Source organism: Cebus imitator, unplaced genomic scaffold, assembly GCF_001604975.1.
Source record: "Cebus imitator isolate Cc_AM_T3 unplaced genomic scaffold, Cebus_imitator-1.0 Scaffold37, whole genome shotgun sequence".
Classification (NCBI taxonomy): Eukaryota; Metazoa; Chordata; class Mammalia; order Primates; family Cebidae; genus Cebus; species Cebus imitator.
In genome coordinates this window covers 2,241,145-2,256,734 of record NW_016107352.1, presented here as the reverse complement: position 1 = coordinate 2,256,734, position 15,590 = coordinate 2,241,145, and the positions used below count along the sequence as shown (strand labels likewise).

Below are 15,590 nucleotides of genomic sequence, written 5' to 3'. Positions count from 1 at the left end.
AGATACATGCACTCTGATAAAGTAAACAAAGTCCCAGTTATGCTTTATGTAACAAATAACAGAACTTGAACATGACATTTATCTGTTCCTTAAACTTAACAGAAGCTGGCTCTGAAGATATTGACATACTTCCCAATGGCCTGGCTTTCTTTAGTGTGGTGAGTGTCTTCTTCCTTCTCCAAATTCAGTAGAGGAGATACAAGGGTATTTGATGAGGCCTGCAGAACAGTAAGTTGCTTTTAAAATTCATTTTCTAAAATGCATTCTGAAGAAAAGAGGGGTCAAACAGGATCTTGGAAAACTTCATCCAGCTTTTCTAAATATAAAGATGAAGACTCTTTGCCCATTGAGATAGTGCTCTTTATTTCCCCACTGCACTGCACTAAAATATTCCAATGCAACCTGTGGTGTTTTTTTTTTTTTCTTTCATTATTTATTTATTTTTTGAAATGGAGTCTTGTTCTGGTCGCCCAGGCTGGAGTGCAGTGGTGCCATCTCAGCTCACCGCAACCTCTGCCTCCTGGGTTCAAATGATTCTCCCGTCTCAGCCTCCTGAGTAGCTGGGATTACAGACACCCACCGCCATGCCCAGCTAACTTGTATTTTTAGTAGAGATGGGGTTTCACCATTTTGGCCAGGCTGGTCTTGAACTTCTGACCTCAGGTGATCCGCCCACCTGAGCGTCTCAAAGTGCTGGGATTACAGGAGTGAGCCACAATGCCCAGCTGCAATCTGTGTTTTAAATGTGCATTATTAAAAGGGATAAATGAGGTCTTACTGTAGATACTCAATACTAACATACTATTTTAAATACAGCATCTACCCATCTGTCTATTACATATTCAACTTTAAGCAAATATTCTTGCCATTATTATTTATTTTCAAATATTATACCAAACTCGCCCTATTGCTTTCTTTCGTTTTTCCCCTGAATAGCCAATCATAAGTGGAAAGTCATTGACTGAGTTTATTTACACCCTTCACTTTGCCTTGATTCTTGTGAGCTGAAAAATAGTATCCTTTCTGGCCATAGGATAGAAAGACTTTAAAAATAATTGGCTTGTGAATAGTGTTGAAAATGACTTGCAACAATATCTATTCTAATTGGAAATCCAGATGAGAGGTCAGATGAGGAGGTTCTGACTACCTACCTCCCTGGCTTGGGCAGATGTAGGAATTCTTGGCGTCTTCATAGGTCTAGTTTATCTGGAGGAAGAAGTAACCAACTCTGAAGCCTGACTGTAATTATTCTGTTTCCTCTCAACATCCATTATTTTCAGGCTCTGAGAGTCAGGAGGAATATGGAAAAACCAGGAGATACTTAGAAGGGAGTTGCCACACTAATAAAATAGTTGTTAGACTTATGAGAAAGGTGAGAGAACTCAGCTTGGAATAGAATGAGAATGAGAACAGTCTTCAGATTCCTGACGGTTTTTATATGAAAGACTAAGCAGCTGGTTATTACCATTGAGGGAATAAAGAAATACTGTGGGCTTTAGCAGAAACACCTATATATGTATTTAATTTAAAAAATAAGGTTTTAAAAGAAAGGTTTTATTTAATTGCTAACGCAGAATGAATAAAGTGATATTTATAGTAGGATTCTGGGTTTGTTTAGAAGCACATGCTTGCACATGTGTAAATAGGCTTAGGAAAAACCACTGGGACCACTAGTCCAAAATATTCAGAAGTAGAGATGCAAAAATTCTGAATAAAGTAGAAGGCAGTTGCATTGATTTTTTTGTTTGTGGTTTTTTTGTTGTTGTTTTGCAAGGATGTGTTCTTAGAGATTTTTATAATCTAGAATTCACCTATTTCAAGATTTCTCTCTAGCTCCCATAGTAATAAATCTGAAGTAGGAAGGATGAGGTCTCCAAGCACATAACTCTGTAGCCATTTTAGCTTGGGGGCATATTACAGTTACAAAGATCTTATAGCCATGTCAATAGAACTTTTTCTGCTTTTTTTCTGTTATCCTTCTTTGGTTATTTGACTTTGTTTTTTAAACATTCCCCGTTTGCTGCTGTTTTTCATTTACTTGGTATTGTCTCTAATATAACCCAGAGTGTACTGTCTTCTAAGTGAAGAGCTCCTACATTGAGGGGTTTGTTTGTTCTTCTTCCTATCATTTTAGCTCATCCAACCCAACGTATTTTACAGTTATGGGTTGAGGGTCACCTGAAAACTAATGTCACACTTCATGAATAATTGGATGACACAGAATAAAATGTAAAAAATGTAAACAACAATGTGAGTGTACTTCACACCACTGAACTGTACACTTAAAAATGGTGAAAGTGATGAATGTTATGTGAATTTTATCACAATTAAAAATAAATTTATAAAAGAGAAAAAAATACTTAATAAGGAATGCCAACATAACCATGTCTAGTTATTACCATCTGATAGTGTTTCCTTTGCATGGAAATCATGCTATTGTTTTGGACACATTCATAAAGAATAGAGATTATTAACAACTGAAGTGGCACTGCCATGTAACAATAGCATAATTCAGTTTGTTCTATTTACTCGGCCTGCCTTCCATGAAAGTATACAATTGTAGATAATTTTTTTAATTGGAGAGATTTCCGCTTATATCCAATTTTATACATAAAGTGAGATTTTTTTATTGTGCCCTTAAATTTGCTTAAAATATGACTTCACCATATTAGTAAACTGAATAAGGTAGTGCATTCAAATAAAATTTATCACCAAGAAGCCTTTACCTTAGGAATGCAGTGATGAATCATATTTTTAGATAGACTGATAGGTAATTTATTAACTGATTTAAAAGAGAAAAGACGTAGATCATCTCAGTGAGTACCAAAAAAGCATTTAATAAAATTTGATACTTATTCCTAAAGTTCCAAGCAAACTAGAAGGAGAAGGAAAATTCCCACAAAACTACAGCAAACATTATTCTTAGTGGTGAAGCATTAGCTGCATTTGCATTAATGTTCCAAAAGGAAGAAAATACCCAGGAATACCATAACCCTCAGTAATCTACTAGGGTTCTTAGTGATTCAGTAAAACAAGAAAAAGAAATTTGAGATAGGAAAGAAAAAGACCAAACTGTCAGTAGAAGCAGGGACTGGCTCATTTGCCCAGGCTGCTGTGCGGTAGTACAGTCAGCTCCCTGCAGGCTGAACTGCTAAACTCCTGTACTCAAGAGATCCTTCCACCTTAGCCAAGTAGCTAGGACTACATGTGCTCACCACAAAACCTACCTAGTTTTTTTTTTTTTTTTTTTTTAGTAGAGAACAGCTACGTTGCCCAGGCTGGTCTCAAACTCCTGGCCTCAAGCAATCCTGCCACGTCAGCCTCCCAGAGTGCTGGGATCATAGGCATGAGCCACCAGGCCTGACCTAAAGCTGTAGTAATTTTAAAGGTGTTATACTGGCACAAGAATAGGCATGAGACATTAAAAGAATACAACAGAGAGTCCCTAAATAGACCAATATGTAAGAGATCTAGCACATGATAAAGGTGACATTTTGAATCAGTGGGAAAAGGATGGACTATATGCCAGGCACTGTTCCAGACAGAGGGATCTAGCAGAGAACAAACTTTCCACAGTCAGTATGTAGATGTCACTTTGCTCCACACTCAGCTCTCCCTGGAATCACCTTGTCCACCAACCTTCTGATTACCCTCTGAAGAGAATAAATCCCTGATCTTCTGTATCAACTCAACAAAATCAGTTATTTTCAGCTTTCAGTGTTCCAGCTCCCCATTATTATTTTTTCTATTATACTTTCTCTGTTTTTTGAGTTTTTTGTGGCTTTATACCACTACTGTAACCATAGTCTCTATTTCTCCTTCATGTACAGTTCCCATGTTAGTCTGTAAAGATACTTCAGTCTTTGTATTTAATATTTTTCACTGTTTTGGAAGGGTCTAAAATTCCCAGGACTCCACAGCTTTGCACCAGATAAGCCTGGAGGAATACTAATGATGGATCTAAAAGAAGAAAAACCGAGGGCACGGGAATTAAGAATCAGCCGTGGGTTTGATTTGGCTTCATTCAATCCACATGGCATCAGCACTTTCATAGACAATGGTAAGAGCCAATGAGCTACCAATGTTTAGAAACGTGTGATGGTTCACAAATGACTATGAAAAAGAGATTCAGATCATATTTATAGGAAGAGAAGAACAATTAAGTCATGAATGATTTCTGTATTCTTCAGTACAAACAAGTTGTTCATTTGCCTCTTGAGCTGACAGTATAAGTTATGCTACATTTTGAAATTTCTAACAGTTAACACCTGAAAGAATGTTTAGCTTTCATAATCTTTTCATATACCTATGATCATTGCATTTAAAAAAAACTGTATTTTTGAATTAAACTAGAAACAGATTATGCATGAATTCTGTATATGGAGTAGGGAACACTCTCTTAAAGGTCAGGGAACCAATGATCAGAAATAACACCAGACAGACAGCAATAGGAAAGACGGAGAAGAATGATCTGTTAGGTCACCTAATAGCTTATACATTCAACCTTTCCTTGCCCGTGGTATTTAAATGTCAGTGTCTGCGCAGAGGTCCTGTGGTAAATTAACTCTGTTCTTTCAATTCTTTAGATGACACAGTTTATCTCTTTGTTGTAAACCACCCAGAATTCAAGAATACAGTGGAAATTTTTAAATTTGAAGAAGCAGAAAATTCTCTGTTGCATCTGAAAACAATCAAACATGAGCTTCTTCCAAGGTACTTCCTTATTTTATTCCTTCTCTAATTTATCCCCAGCATTTTCAAACAATCTCCATGGTGGGTTGTCCTGTCATCTTTTATAAGAGCGCGCGCGCGCGCACGCGCACACACACACACACACACACACACACACACACACCCTGTATTAGCTAATGTATAAGAGCTAAAGAGCTTATATTTTTTTATTAATAAACATATGTGTGTATAGCTTGGCATATGAAAATTGATGTCACTCATTATACTATTCACTGTTCTATGTGGAGTTCTTTGAGAAATGATGAAATGCCCAACTGCAGGGTGATACTCTTCAGGCCCATCTTGAGGGTAGAAGACAAACCCTAACATTTTTTCCTACTATCACCCTCCATCTTAGATGACTCATCACCTGGATGAGTGTCCTGCCAATGAAGAGTGGCCTGTTTTATACTGGGTTTGTATGCTTTGCATGGGACGTTATACTGATTGCTTTTATAGGGTTAGTGGTGGTTGAATGCTAGTAATCCCACAGAATTGGAGCCACTCAAGTTGAAAGTGGTTCATTACTACTTCAAGAGCATAAAGCTTGTTGAAAATGTGCCTAAAAAAGAATCATATGTATCCAACCCCAGTTCAGTGTGTATTAGCCTACTGCTTCTTTTAGTTTAAACTTGATGAATATTTTTAATTTCATTAGAAATTATCTAGGGCCTATCTATGCCTATCTAGGGCATGAGCATGTAACTTCCAATAATTCCTTCCAAATCTGCACTTGATGAAAAATAGGAGCCCAAATACCATCCAAGCATTGTGGTGCTCTTTCAGAAAAAGGAGACCTACCTTCCCTGTAGCTCTGTATTTTTCATTTAGCAAAGAATAAAACAGCTCTTTCAGAAATTTTTGCATAGAGTAACTGGAATTTAAATTTAATAATACCCTCACCTAACTGGTCTTAAAAATGAAATTGTTTTTAGCATATAAATCTCTCACATGAAGCATTGTACTATGGCAATTTCATCATCCATCTCTGCAAGTGTTTTTTGAGTGCCTGTTCATTCTCATCATGTCAGCTTTGTGAGGCAGGTAGAAATTGAACAGTCAACCTTAGTTTGACTAATAACTAAGCAAGGGAAATTAGAAAAATCCAGGAACTAAGCAAATGGAAGCTACGTAAATGTTCTGACTGCCTAACCAGCTCACCAGCCAATCAGGCTCTCTCCAGCTGTGTACTGTGGCCAGCTCTGTCCTTATATGTAGTTGTTAAACCCTACATTTCTTGCGTCAAAAAACATGCTCTGTTGGCACTAAGTTCTCTCTTCTTTTATAGTAATCCTACCATAATTGCTAAATGACCTGTGTTTAGATTACCTGGTACCATATGAAATTCTTCTCTGGCAACAATATTACAGTATACTGTATGTGATTTTATTTTATTTATTTATTTATTTTTGAGATGGAGTTTCACTCTTGTTACCCAGGCTGGAGTGCAATGGCGCGATCTCAGCTCACTGCAACCTCTGCCTCCTGGGTTCAAGCAATTCTCCTGCCTCAGCCTCCCGAGTAGCTGGGACTCCAGGCATGCGCCACCATGCCCAGCTAATTTTTTTTTTTTTTTGTATTTTTAGTAGAGACGGGGTCTCACCATGTTGACCAGGATGGTCTCGATCTCCTGACCTTGTGATCCACCTGCCTCGGCCTCTCAAAGTGCTGGGATTATAGGTGTGAGCCACCGTGCCCGGCCTGTATGTGATTTTAGCTTATCCTTTTCTCTTACCAAAAATTTAAAGCACATTTTGTGTAAATCTTATGGGTACTTAATATTTAATGTGGAGAACAACAGGCCTTTTATTTCCTCTCACATGCTATTTTTCTTTTTCAGTGTGAATGACATCACAGCTGTTGGACCAGCACATTTCTATGCCACAAATGATCACTACTTCTCTGATCCTTTCTTAAAGTATTTAGAAACATACTTGAACTTACGCTGGGCAAATGTTGTTTACTACAGTCCAAATGAAGTTAAAGCAGTAGCAGAAGGATTTGATTCAGCAAATGGGATCAACATTTCACCTGATAATAAGTATGACCCTTTATAGAATATCTTCATTTTTCTTCATTTGTGGTGCTAGCCACATTCTTTGCTTTTTTTGTTAATGTGACAATAGTTTTCTTGACGTTTATGGTATATTATACACATAATATATAGATACACTATATATATAATTATGTATATTTTGTACATATATTTACATATAGTATATACTTAATCACATATGCAAATATATCATATATGTAAGTATAATACTATATACTACAATAATATATGTATTTGCATATAATAAAGTTTGGAATACATCATTATCAAATTTAATTTTATAAATATAAATTTTAAAGTGTAATCATACTGATGCATACATATTAAAGTATCTGATAGATATTTCCTTTTAAATAAATGTGTCATTATTTTTGTTGGCCATATACTATTCCATTATAAGGATGATTTTAAAGTAACCAATTCTCTATTGATGTATATGTGTATGGGGGGAGGGAGTTCTACATAAAAAACATTTTATACTTCTTATTTACCTTGGAAGTTTAAACAAGTACCTTTTAAAGGAAAAGGTCCCTTAGAGAGCATTATAACATAATGGTTAAACTTGCGGATTTTGGACTCATACAGGCCTGGGTTCAAATCCCACCCAGGGCATTGGCTAACTGGTTTTATGAGCTACTTTTCTGTAAAACACACCCCTAGCAATAGAACTATTTGCTCAAACAGTGTGAATCTTTTACATGTTAACTTTAATAGATATTGCCAAATTGTCCTCCAAAATTATCTCATTATTTTTATATGTACAACCATGACCTCTAAGAGAGGATATTAAATTCTTTATTAGCTTTTTTATCTACTGCCTTAGCACACTGAAAAATTTAAACTACTACAAATACAACATAACATAAATTTGGCATTCCTTGACAACTAAATGCCCTTATTTTTGTGATCTAATTTCTCATCCTTTCTTGTTGACTATAGAAAAAGAATGTAGAATTACTTAATTTCAATTGTCTCTAACTGACCTGATCCAACTTCTCCAGCCAAATCTGTTTTTCTTCCCAACTCTTACATTTCCATTATGAAGGTAAAACTTTCTAGTCACCTAAAAAAAAAACAAAAAACAAAAAAAACAGTAATGAAAAGGGAGATTCAACTTTCGCTCTTTCTCCATTCCCATCCAGCCTGTAAGCTTGTCATGTTGATTCTACCTGGGCCTCCTTCCTCTACCCCCAAGCCCCTTTCCCATTGAGACCTGCCTAGTTTATGTTCTAATCCTCTCTGACTAGCATATGAGACTCTCTTCCAATTTGTTTTCTGTCTACTTGCATTTTTTGCACTCTTGCCAATTTTGTCTTTCTGTGTCTATTAGTCTTGAAGGGCTCCCCACGGGGAGAGCTCTGTCTTCCTCAGCTTTGACTCCTCATGCCAGCACAGTGCCAGGTACAGAACTGACCATTTGTTGCCATGCTATTATTCTAAAATTTCAGTGGAATCCAATTGCTTATCAAATCAAGGCAGAGTAAAGGGTCAGACTTTGTTTAATAGGCCAGCTCCAACCTCCCTTTTCTACTGTTTGCATGCTTTCTATGCTTTAGACAAAGAACTCATTGTTTTAAACATTCCTTCCTCTTCTTGTTCCTGTGATTATGTTCTTGTGCTTGCTTCTGCCTGGGAAGTGACTTCTCTATCCTCATCTCCTCAAATCTCATCTCTCCTTACATAGCCATTGCAGATGCCCCCTCCTTGGTGAGCCATTCTGTGTCCTCAGAAGTTAGCTATTTCTAAACCTGAACTATTTCTCATGCTTATTAGGTGTTTAATGTGTACAAACCAGTGAGATTATTCCAACACACTATAAAGCTTCAAGGAGAGAGTCTGTGTCTTCTTCATGTATAGCATATCTGTTTTAATACTGAGTTCATGGCTTTTTACACATGATAATTGCTCAATAGAACAGCTTCCATGGAACAGTTACCTCAATATAATTTTATTTATTGAGGTAACTGTTCCATGGAAGCTGTTTTATTTTGGGGTAATTTTATTTACCCCAAAATAGTCCATTAATTCACTCACCTTCGATGTAGACAGATTGTTTTGAATTGATATTTATCTGTTACTCTTAAAAGTCTCCATGTATTAATAAATATTTTATTGAATATTAAGGAATAATCAGTATTTTAATAAGAAGTTATTTACCATATATTTCTATATGTACATGATACTTAGAAGTGTCTAATTACATTGTGGAATGTAAAAGCCTTTCTTGTGAAGCTAAGCATTTGTTTTATTGTCATTTCAGTGGCAAATATGGACTTCATATTCAAAATGATGTCCTATATTATTTTTCCTTACAAGCCTTTTGAAAAACAATTTAATAATTCCATGATTGTTATAGCACCACTGAATTGATTTTGAAAGCTTACTTTTTAAGTAAAAATTGATCTTTATCAAGCATTTCTTGAGGGCCCATCATTGATTAACTTCTTAGCAGGTTATTAAGACTTATTCTTTCATACTGTATTAATGAAGCTTTATATTGGCATGGAGCTCTAACAAGTGTGTCTTTTCTGCAAAGGTATATCTATGTTGCTGACATATTGGCTCATGAAATTCATGTTTTGGAAAAACACCCTAATATGAATTTAACTCAATTGAAGGTAAAATACTTATTTTTTACATATAGACAGTAATCTATTGTGCTTTGCAATGACATAGTTTTTCTGTAACAGTACCACACGTAGAACAGAATATGGATGCCAGTGTAGATATTCTGGGTTTTTAAATACTCCCTGTAGAGAAAGCTCCTGTTGCCAGTGATCACAAAGACTGACCATAATTACATGCAGCAGCAGGTTGAGAGTGATATTTGCATCAGATTTAGGGCCCATTCCATGAAGTATTGATGCCAATGGAAGAATTCCAATAAGACTTTTCACAATTGAAAAGACTAATAGATGAATTTTCAAATGAAGATTTCTGCACAGTGTCAGTTCTTTCAATAATAAATGAAGGTAGAGATTGGGTTCCACACCATTACTATTTTTTTCCTGCTTGACAACACATATTTTAGGTTGATTTAAGAATTTCCTATCTTGCTTTGATTGAGGTCCTTGAGCTAACTGATCATTGTGTATCTTTTAAGGGAAAGGGAGTTCAGATTTTACAGAGATTTTTAGAAAGGCTGATTATCACCCTAACTTTCTTAATTTCGGGGAAGAAGAAAAGTAGCTGTAAACCAGTGTTTATTACATTCCTTTTAAGCAATATTGGTGTTAGAGGGTGGAAGCAGGGCGATGTATAATTTCTTCGCATGAATAGAGGCAGGAAGGTTACCTCTAAATTATTTAACCAAGTTTCTCGTGTCATTTAGATATTGACAATTTCTCATTTGGAAGGTACTTGAGCTGGATACACTGGTGGATAATTTATCTATTGATCCTTCCTCGGGGGACATCTGGGTAGGCTGTCATCCTAACGGCCAGAAGCTCTTCGTGTATGATCCAAACAATCCTCCCTCGTCAGAGGTTTTTATATTTTTAGTTTTTCAACCTTAATTATTCAAGTCCTTTTGAACTAAGAATACAATATACTGTCACAGGGATGATTTGTTTAGTTATTTTAAAGCAGTAATATAATAAGCTTACGTCGTGGTTCTGTAATTGCTTTAAGCCAATAATTGGCAGAATGTTACATTGTTCAATTACTTTAAGAAAGGTAATCTTTTGATGTATTAAATTATGGTGGAAACTAGTAAAAAGGCATTTTTATAAAGACATGTGCCCTTCTTGGGTGGTATACTGGCAATTTTTAAAATATCTGATTTATTATCAGCTCACCACATGATGTGATATTTGTTCATGTTGAAGTAATGTGAAAATAGGCACATTATTATGAAAGTATTTCTATTAAAGCTGAATTGCTATAATAACACTAAATCCTGTTTTGGCACGGAATAACTAGATGGTTTAAGTAAGTACTTTCTTTGAAGGTTGGAGAAAGTACTTTTAATTTAAACATTAAAAACATTGGTAACTGCTATTTTCAACAGCATGTCCCTTTAATCAGTGTGTCATTGTGGAAAACAGGGCTTATTGGTGATTGAGTGACATGCGTGTATGGCGGTCTTATATTAATACTTTGTATCCCCTGAATAGGTTCTCCGCATCCAGAACATTCTATCTGAGAAGCCTACAGTGACTACAGTTTATGCCAACAACGGATCTGTTCTCCAAGGAAGTTCTGTGGCCTCAGTGTATGATGGGAAGCTGCTCATAGGCACTTTATACCACAGAGCCTTGTATTGTGAACTCTAAATTGCATTTTTCGCATGAAAGTGTGGTAACAATTAATTTTCTATGAATTGTGAATTCTGAGGGAATTCAATCAGCAACATTGACCCAGAAATGTATGGCATGTGTAGTTAATTTTATTCCAGTGAGGAATGGCCCTTTTAGTTCTTAGAGCACTTTTAACAAAAAAGGAAAATGAACAGGTTCTTTAAAATGCCAAGCAAGGGAGAGAGAAGAAAGCTGCTTTCGAATAAAGTGAATACATTTTGCACAAAATAAGCCTCACCTTTGCCTTCCAACTGCCAGAACATGGATTCCACTGAAATAGAATGAGTTATATTTCCTTTAAATGTGAGTGACCTCAGTTCCAGCACTGTGACCACTATGGCTGTTTAAAACTACTGATAATAACATGTTTTGATGTTTTGTACTTACATCTTTGTTTACCATTAAAATGTTGGAGTTATATTAAAGATTAAAATCCCAGTTTTGTCTGTGTTTAATTCTTAAGGCATATGCCTAGGGGAAATGGGAAAGCAACTGCTTCCTTATAGAGTTTGGATAGGCAGGCATGGCCATGTTAATTCCTCTTGTAGAAAGCTGAAAGTGATTGGGCTCTTAATTTGAAAGAGAAAAAAATTAACCAAGTATTGCAACTCAAATTCCCAGTTCCTAAGGAGGTTTCCATCAGCTCTCTTCCTTAATGGGTGGGCACTTTAGATACAAAGACGAAATAAGGGTTTGGACAGGAAAGTCACGTCATCTCCTCATTGAACAGAAGGGTGAAGTAAAGCCAGGAGAGATGAAGTCAGTTGTCTGTGACCACATGGTTAAACTGCAGCAATGCTAGGATCAGGGCCATGTGCCCAGCTCACAGAGGAAAAGTTTTTTCTGCTCACTGTAACTTCCGTAAAATCATCATAAGCCCAAGAGAGAGACTTTCATGTGATTTTTCTGTTGTAATTTATCAAAGCACTTCACTTCTCATACTTTTACCCTATCATCATCATGAAAATGTTTGTCAGTTAATTACAATATGCCGAACAATACACTAAAAGTATTACATTCGTTATTTAATCCTAATTGCAGCCTTGAAGGAGTAAGTATTGATATTATTATCACTGTTAACATTTCACAGATGTTCAATCTGTTTCTGATGCCACAGCCTATACCGCTGACTACTACGTGATGCTACTGCCATAGAATGAACTAGTATTTTGTTAACTCTTTTTCCTAATGAATACAGTTTCTTCATGTTTTGTAGATACCAGTTTGTGTTCTGCTTTTAGATGAAGCATTTAATGCTTTTTAATGTAACATGGCAGTAGTAGCCTTAAATTTGGCCTGTATCCATTTGGCCTGTGTTGTTATTTGTATATTTAAATAGTTTGTTACATATTGTATTGGATTTATTTCATGCTAAAATAATTATCTTTTTTGTTTACATTGTCCAAGGGAAAATGCTAAGTCACAGATGAATATAACAAGATTAAATATTGCAGACCTAGGGATCCAAATGAAGAAGCAGATGTTTCAGATTTTAGCAGATTATATCAATAACTATCTAGAAAGCTACATTTATAAAAAGTACTGGAATACAGTAGGCAGAAAACAAACTTGGTTTCTATTGTATTTATTATAAATTTTATGACAAAACCATGTCCTTTGCAGCAACATGGATGCAGCAGGAGGTCATCCTAAGCAAATAAACAGAAAACCAAATGCTGCATGTCCTCACTTATAAGTGGAAGGTAAACATTAAATACACACAGACAAAGATGGGAACAGACATTAGGGACCACTAGATGGGAGGGAGAATGAGGGTACAGGCTGAAAAACTACTGGGTACTATGCTTGTCACTTGGGTGACAAGACCATCCATATCCTAAACCTCAGCATCATGCAGTATTCCTGTGTAACAACTCTACACCTGTACTCTCACTCCCCACTCAAAAAATACTGGGGAGTACAATTTGCTAGATCATATGGTAGGAGTATGTTTAGTTTTGAAAGAAACTGCCAAACTATTCCAAGTGGTTACACTGTTTTGCATTTGCACCAAATAGTGAATGAGAGTTCCTATTACTCCACACCCTGGCCAGCATTTGGTGTCAATGTTTTAGATTATACTATTGTGAGGTGGTATCTCGTTTTGATTTGCAGTTCCCTGATGACATATAATGTTGAGCATTATTATGCTTGTTTGCTATCTGTATGTCTTCTCTGATGAGGTGCCTATTTATGCCATTGGCCCATTTAAAAATCTTCTTTTTTCGTTTTCTTAATGTTAAGTTTTAAGAGGGTTTTGAGTATTTTGAATAACAATTTTCTGTTACATATATCTTTTGCAAATATTTTCTCCCAGTCTGTGGCTTGTCTTCTCATTCTCTTGATAGTGTGTTTCACAGAGGATATTTATTTTTAAAAACAAAATCAGGGCACCTCTATAAGGTAAATAGTCACTTCAAATGATACTACAGAATATTAGAAGAGACATGCTCACAGTGTATTTTGAATAAAGCATGCAAGTATTTAAAACAATTTTTTTATTTGGACAAAAGCGTATGTACGTTAATAAGCACATGATTATTGATCTTAGAAATAAAAAAGTAAATAATCTCTGATTTTTAGCCTCTCTAGGCCATGAGGAATTCTATCAAACTCTTAGTATATTGTGCACTTATTTATGGTGATCTCTCTCTGATCTTATACTGAACTGAACAATTGAAAACAACTGAAACTGTAATTGGGATATGACCCATGAGGTGAATATAGGTCTTACAGGTGTGTATGTGTTAATCTTTTTACTCCAAGATTCTGTTCAGGGTTGGGGAGGATGGGGGGAGGTTGGGGGGAGCACCTTCCACATGGTGCTTTGCAGGAAGTCACCAAACAATGTATCAGACTTTCACTACCTGACTTCATTCTTAGTTGCATCTTCAGAATGAAATTGAGAATTTTATTTAAATTCAGATATACCTAAATATTTCATACTTCAATACATATAAATTTAAAATAATAAATTATCTAAATAATAAAATCTCTGGTCCTCTATCTTTTTTCTCTCCTGAGCAGCACAAGACACATTAATGACAGGTAGTCATACCCAGGTTTTAAACAGTGGTTTCTGTGGCTTAGGACAATGTTTCCTAATGTTCTAAAATCCATATCCTATCTTTAAAAAACAGCTTTATTGCAATATAATCGTAATCTCTTTAGATTTGTTGCTTTTTTCTCTATTACCACCTTTTTTTCTTTGCAAGATTCACTGATGCAAACGATCTTTTTAAATTAAAAACACAGCAATTGTAAACATGATCAAGATACAAGGTTTGAAAATTTCAAATATCAGAGTGTCGTACAGTAAAAGCAAAGTCTCCTTCCACACTCACTGACCTCCCCACTCTCTATGATCCCAATCTTTTGCTCTCAAAGTAACTACTCTTCAGTTTATGTCTAGATTGTTTATATTTTATATATACACATATATGTGGGTAATACATAATTCCCCTACTTTTATAGCATAGGGTTTTCTGCATCTCCCTTAATGGCATTTTGATTATCAATAGTGTGGGACTCCCTACATCTATAAACATATTGTGTTACTTACTGTTTAAATGTATACCATTATATTTGGTCAACATTAGCTCTTGAGAATTAATCAATTTGGCATATTGCTAAGAGCAGATTTAGATGGTGACGCTCAATACAGAGGCCTCCAAAGTTTGGAATTCTTTAATGCTAATTTATCATGCTGGGGATCTGAATTACTGATTATGGTATTCAAAAAAAAATTAACCACTTCTAGGGTTTAAGTTAAGGTACATCCACCCACACAGACTCCTCTGCCTAAAGCGAAGAATTTTTAAACAAACTATAGCTAACACAGAACTTCAATCAATTGCCCAAGGACGTGCTGCTTTCCTTACCCCCTTCTTCATGCTATGCTGCAAACACAGTGATAAAGAACATGAGCTCTAGAGTCACCTGATCTGAGTCCAGATGGAGGCTCTGACACTTCTTAGTTATGTAACCTTAAGTGAATTATTATTTTATCTCTTTAAGCTTCAATTTCCTTTTTAATCCCATCAAACTTACAGCAAGCAATTCACTTTACTTCTTTGTAAAGCAACGTTAACAAGAAGTAATGTGGCAAGGCATGCAAACACTGAGCTCAAAATATGACTATTATTATTTCATTATCCACTCCATTTATTTTTATTCTTCTAATTTTTCCTTCTCCCAAGTCCGTATTTTACATCCATCCATCTAATCATATTTATTGAGCTCTTATTAAGCACAAAGTCTATGGATGGCACGGAAAAACCCAGTGATCAATAGGATGCAGTCTTACAGGAGCCTACAATCTCAGGCAAAGTTCAGGATTAATTAGTGATTAATCTTTACTAACTTCATAAAACGTATCAAGCACAGTGCAGAGCACTTGACACTCATTATCACGTTTAATTTGAAGCTCTATGAGGTGGATGCTCTTTTACAGAAGAGGCATCTGTAGCTTAAGGAAGCTGAGTACTTTATCCAAGCTGGATCCA

General features: G+C 35.8%; 1 protein-coding gene across 1 annotated transcript in view; it reads left to right on the top strand.

Moving 5' to 3' along the window:
* The window catches only part of PON2 (paraoxonase 2), a 30,878-nt gene extending 19,355 nt beyond the window's left edge, over nt 1-11,523 (top strand). The window contains exons 3-9 of the mRNA XM_017525154.2: nt 103-158; nt 3,895-4,060; nt 4,587-4,713; nt 6,572-6,772; nt 9,324-9,405; nt 10,144-10,272; nt 10,903-11,523. Coding sequence (XP_017380643.1) covers nt 103-158; nt 3,895-4,060; nt 4,587-4,713; nt 6,572-6,772; nt 9,324-9,405; nt 10,144-10,272; nt 10,903-11,061 — 920 coding nt within the window. The 3' untranslated portion in view covers nt 11,062-11,523. The remainder of the gene's footprint in view (nt 1-102; nt 159-3,894; nt 4,061-4,586; nt 4,714-6,571; nt 6,773-9,323; nt 9,406-10,143; nt 10,273-10,902) is intronic.
* The last annotated feature ends 4,067 nt before the right edge of the window (nt 11,524-15,590 follow it).